Below are 5,802 nucleotides of genomic sequence, written 5' to 3'. Positions count from 1 at the left end.
TAGTCTTGATCAACCTTGACTCTTTCCAACTCTCTTCATTTGGATGATGTCTTGAAGGTAAACATGAATGATCACACAATCTTCTTCTTCAAGACATGCTTGCAATAAGCTCTACTCTCACATGACCAATCTTTGGATAATTCCTTAATAACACCTTGGTCACCACATAAACTCCTTGAAACCAACACATGGACTTCAAGAAATGCCTATGGACAAATCCTTCAAATATAACTCAAGGCAACCATTAGTCCATAGAGATTGTCATCAATTACCAAAACCAAACATGGGGGCATCGCATGTTCTTTCAGAGGAGCATATGAGAAGATGATTCCACCGTCATTGATCGCCACGGGCTGTACGCAGCGGCGGCTAGGGTAGGAAGGAGGAGGGACTGGCGACCATGACGGCGCGGGCAATGTACGGGTAATTAAGGAGTTGGATTATATATTAACAAAGTCACCGATTGGTTCCATGTGGCTCACGTGCTAATATGCCACCAACCCTAACACAGTCGTTGCCAGTTTGCTCCGGCCCCTATTTTCCCATTGTCGCCCCCCACAGGGCAATGCCGTTTCTTCCTCCTTCAAATAACCAGAACAGAGAGCCTCCCCCGTCGATCTACAGAAGACAGAAACCAAACAAGCCCACGCGCCTGCGCAACCAAGAACTGAAGAGCGCGCGCGACAGGCTTTTCCTCGGTTTTCTCGTTGCTGTCCTCGGCCCTCTCGCCCCCGCCGCTCTAGATCTCTCCGACGTGCCCCCCTCGACTTGGTTTCGCCGAGCTCCTCGGTTCCAGGTCTCCAGCAAGGCCTCCACATTGGGTTCTTGAGGTGCGCTTACTTGAGGTCCCGGTTCCGTCTTTCTGAAAGCGTTCTTTATCACCGGCCTGGGGGCGGTCTGTTCTTTCTGAAACAACTGCGGCTGAAGCAGGGGGTTCATTGCTATTGTTTTGGGCTGGACTGTTTGAGCTGTGATTTATTGCGTCAATTTGTTCATCCAAGAATTGCTCGTCTCAATAAGATAATCAAGAATTGCACAATCCTAGGTGCGAAACAGGTATACAGATGCAGCCGACTAATGAATTGTTTGCTTGTATTTTGCTGGAATCAGAATGGCCGCGGCTACATCTCACAATGTCATAGTGTCTGCACAATCCCACCGGTGGAACAGCAAGAACTCTAGATTGGACAGGAGAACAGCCAATGTGCGCTTGGTTTCAGTTGGAAGTTGCTGCTCAGGCAACAGAAAGTTGGGTCTGGTTTGTGCGTCGGGCTCCCAGTCTTCGGTCATCGACCCGGTTCACCTACCCTCGAATGGCAAGGGAGACCACAGCCCCAAGAAATCAAGTAATTCTCACGAGTTTATTATAATAGACTGATTTTTTTTTCAGCACACAGATGCAGTTCCATAAAGCTGTTATCCTTTTCTGAATGCAGGTGAGAGTTCCCTTATACTGATCCGGCACGGCGAGTCGATGTGGAATGAGAAAAATCTGTTTACTGGCTGCGTCGATGTGCCCCTGACACCGAAGGGCGTGGATGAGGCCATCGAGGCGGGTAAGAGGATATGCAACATTCCGATCGATGTAATATTCACGTCGGCGATGATTCGTTCTCAGATGACTGCAATGCTTGCCATGATGCAGCATCGGCGCAAGAAGGTTGTCTTGTCTTTGCTTTAACAAACGCGGTACTTATATCCACTGTTCTGGGCAATTGTACTGAGGGGCCTGTTTATGTTTCTGCAGGTTCCAATTATCACACATAAGGAGAGCGAACAAGCTCAAAGTTGGAGTAAGATATACAGTGAAGATACAAAAGAGCAGTCCATTCCTGTTATAACAGCTTGGCAACTGAATGAAAGGATGTAAGAGTTTGTCTCCTGTTACCATGATTTAGCTGGCCAATCAGGTAATGTGCATAGTAACTTAAAGTTTTGTCGCCTAAAACACCCCATGGCATTTTCCAGGTATGGTGAGTTGCAAGGTCTCAATAAGCAAGAAACTGCAGATAGGTTTGGCAAAGAACAAGTTCATGAATGGCGCCGTAGTTACGACACTCCTCCCCCAAATGGTGAGAGCCTAGAGATGTGCGCAGACAGAGCCGTTTCTTATTTCAAAGATCAGGTAAGGATATATGTCTACACTAACGAATTGTGCATATTCACTGTCTGTCGGATGATACGAGCCTTACAGCAAGAAAAATAACTTGAATCACGAGCATCCAAACTATGCTGAAGAATAAAATGCAATACATATTAATTTGTTTCTATTGTTAGAATTGCCCAACCTGATATCAAATATTAGACCAAACAAATATTGGACTGATTTTTGTAGTTTGTTTTGTACTTTGCAACTGTTATTCTAGTTCCTAATATTTGAAGTGGTTGTCTGATAGGTTGTTCCCCACCTCACGGCTGGAAAGCATGTGATGGTTGCTGCACATGCAAACTCACTTCGATCAATCATAATGCATCTAGACAAATTGACTTCCCAGGAGGTGACCTATTCTTGTATAAATAGTTTGTATTCCGCCTCCTCGTTTGATTTGGCTCCTCATTGCATTGTGCTGAAATTGGGACTGACACTCTTCTCTTCAGGTAATCAGCCTTGAGTTGTCAACAGGCATTCCTATGCTCTACATATTTAAGGAAGGCGAGTTTATTAGACGGGGGAGCCCGGTAGGACCTTCTGAAGCAAGTGTTTATGCTTATACAAGGGTAAGGGTCTTCTCCATTTCACATCCCTCGGTAAAACAATTTTTATCTGCAGTATATATTAAAACAAACTGATTGGCACCAATAAAGGTATATAACTGCCCTGGTGGCTGGATCTGAATAATCTCAAGCCACATGATTTCAATCAGACATCAAGTTGACTATAAAATTGGTTTGATACATTAATCAGTGTCAGCATTGTGATTGACGGCATTGTTTATTTTAAAACGTAAAAACAAAAGGAATAGAAGCATTTGATTGAAGTAAGGTCTGTCTTAACATTTGATGCTGATAAGTGATAGCTTCCATTCCTCTGCGTGAACAACTTCCAGATAGTATGTTATTATCACTCTTGCTTACACTGTTAACCTTCATATAGAAGAAGTATTAACCTCTATATAGAATCTTCAGTTGCAGTACATATATCCTGCATTATATATAAGTTTTGTATTAAGTTCATACTGACCACTGTTTAATGTTTAAGGCTTCTGTTTTACTTAATTTTCTTTAGCTTTGTAGTGTTTTTATATGTGTGTTTTGAGACTGGTTTCTCTTATGCAGAACTTGGCTACGTACAGAGACACACTTGATAGTATGGTCCAGTGAAAGGTCAGTAAGTTGTAAGAATGTGATGTTTGACTGCCAAAGAGTATCCCAATATGGCTATCTGCTAAATTTGTGTTTTTTAATTGGTGTATTTTCAGGCCTTATAGATTTACCGTGGCACGGTATTTGTCGAACATGCCATTATTTAGCTGAGAACCGGTTAGGGGGGATTTCAAATCCCAAAAGCATTTTTTTTACTAGGAGCTAGAAGGGGAAAAATCACAATCTGGAAAGTTTCTTCCCAGAAGCACTTTTTTTACTAGGAGCTAGAAGGGGAAAAATCACAATCTGGAAACTTTCTTCTGTAACACCGAAATCTATGTAACTGATCTACAAAGGGGTAACATAAGCCCCTATGTTGTATATGTAAACTGAATTTACTGGAGAGTGGTAGCATTCCCTTTGAGCCGTCTTGATATGAGTTTGATGAATGGACTCATGGATGGCCCTCACCACCATGGGAACGCCACGTAGTTGCTGGGAACGGGGAACAGTGCCACGTCCCCTGTACCGGGAACATCGACCCGGATCGAGGGTCGGGGTCGACACAGGGAACGTCGCGGAGGACACCTCCCATATCCCAACTCCGCGTCGATGCGGTGCCATTGTTCCAGCTCCCCCATCCGTGGCACCCAAGATGTTGTCATGAGAGGCGCCACCTGCTACCATGCTGATGTGGCTGTATGCCCCTTCATCGCCAGGCCTTGCGCTCTCGTGGGTCTCGCCGTCGGCTTCACTACCCAGACACATGCCATGTCGGATACCTCGTTGGGAACGTGCACGGAGCATCTCCAGTTGCCATGCCGATGCCGGTGACCGTGCGCGGGGCTGCGAACTGCGCTCTTGGCACCATGGTATGGATGGTGCTTGCTTTTGTATTGAGCATTGCCAATGGGAGGTGGGCAGCAAGCCTGGGCATTCGGTCTTTTCGGTTTGCTCCGTTCGGTCTATTGATCTTTTCGGTCTTCCAAGAATTTGGTATAAGTATGTGTAACAGTTTATGCAACCAAAATTTAGAGTTCCAACATGTGTATGTCGTAGGCGTATTCAACAAGACTTGTGCTATAAACATCCGCGGAAGACCGGGGATTGTGCTATTTGTGCCACAAACAACCAGAGAATTGTGCTAATTCGATCTATCTGGGTACGGTCATCTAGAGAGGAAGACCGACGCAATTGAATTTAATTCGGTCTTTCAGTTTCGACAAGTGATTTTAGTTCCGTTCATACGGGTTCAGGCTTGGTCTTTGTTTTTTTTACCAGAAGGGTTGGACGCGCTTTGTTGCGCCGTTGGTGTTGTTGGGTTTCTCAAAAAAATCACTCACTCTGTTTTAAAATATATCAAAATTTATGGAGAAATATATCAAAATTTATAATATCAAATCTGTATGATTAGATTCATCATGAAATGAGTTTCCATACTTCTTTGTTTAATATCATGGATATTTTTTGCTGTGAACTTGGTCAAAGTTAAAGAATTCAATATTTCTTGCTGTGAACTTGGTCAAAGTTAAAGAATTTTGACTTTTCAAAAAATTAATACCCCTTATATTTTGAAACTGATGGACTATTTAGTTTGGCGGGTGGGGCAGACAATAAACCGTGTTTTATTTTTATTATATACTGTAGTGATTTGATGGTCCTTTCATGGTGTGGTTATATCTGTGTTATCCGCTAGCCACCGTATATTTATGTGAAGAAATTTCTGCGTCGATGGCAGCATGCACTATATTGATGCTACAGTATCACATGGTGACGCTTCTTTTTTTAGGGTGTGCGGCATTGATATATTTTTATAGGCCGGTTATTGTTGATTGATTTGAAAAATCGTTGCCATGATCAAAAACGTAAACCAAATTAAAATTGAATACCTCAACTAAATTTTTTTTTTTCAAAATTAAGGAACATTGAGAATTAAAAGAATTGAAAGGAAAAGCTCCTTAAGACATTTGTTGACCCGGTTAAAATCAGTTGACACAATTATAAACTAAAGACCTCAATAAGCCTTACAAATTAGGAAACATAGTGTATAGTATAACAAAATAAATAAATAAGCTTTGAGAAATTGTTGACCCGATTAAAATCGGATGACTCAATTTTAAATGAAGAGCTCAACTAAATATAGGCTTTTTAAAAACTACTACCTCCATCTCAATTCACAAGGCTTGCACGTGTATCTAGGTCGTCAATTTAACCTATATAAAATAAATTTTTAACATAAAAATTATATCATTAAAAAATATAATATCTAAAGTTTTTAATGATATATTTTTTGTAATGTATGCCTTTTATTAAGTTGGTCAAATTAACGATCTAGATACACGTGCAAGACTTGTAAACCGAGATAGAGTAGAGAGCATATGGTGTTACTCTATAAAGGATGCCGCTCAGGTGGGCTGGTCAGCTGGTGGGAGCGGCGGCCGATGCGGGGAATAGATTCGTTCATTTGGATGACATGTGGGCCCAGAAATTAGAACACTG

At 42.3% G+C, this 5,802-nt stretch overlaps 1 protein-coding gene across 1 annotated transcript; it reads left to right on the top strand.

The window, feature by feature from the left end:
* Nucleotides 1-522: 522 nt before the first annotated feature.
* Nucleotides 523-3,727, top strand: LOC123167143 (2,3-bisphosphoglycerate-dependent phosphoglycerate mutase 1). The gene is made up of 9 exons (XM_044584975.1): nucleotides 523-830; nucleotides 1,111-1,346; nucleotides 1,437-1,660; nucleotides 1,748-1,866; nucleotides 1,969-2,125; nucleotides 2,397-2,498; nucleotides 2,599-2,718; nucleotides 3,277-3,324; nucleotides 3,420-3,727. Exons 2-8 carry the CDS (start codon nucleotides 1,112-1,114, stop codon nucleotides 3,319-3,321), a joined length of 1,002 nt encoding a protein of 333 aa, XP_044440910.1. The 5' UTR covers nucleotides 523-830; nucleotide 1,111; the 3' UTR covers nucleotides 3,322-3,324; nucleotides 3,420-3,727.
* Nucleotides 3,728-5,802: the final 2,075 nt, after the last annotated feature.

The sequence above is a fragment of the Triticum aestivum genome, chromosome 7D, assembly GCF_018294505.1.
Source record: "Triticum aestivum cultivar Chinese Spring chromosome 7D, IWGSC CS RefSeq v2.1, whole genome shotgun sequence".
In the NCBI taxonomy this organism is placed as follows: domain Eukaryota; kingdom Viridiplantae; phylum Streptophyta; class Magnoliopsida; order Poales; family Poaceae; genus Triticum; species Triticum aestivum.
Note: the sequence above shows the minus strand (reverse complement) of the source record. Positions and strands in the feature narration are given on the sequence as shown.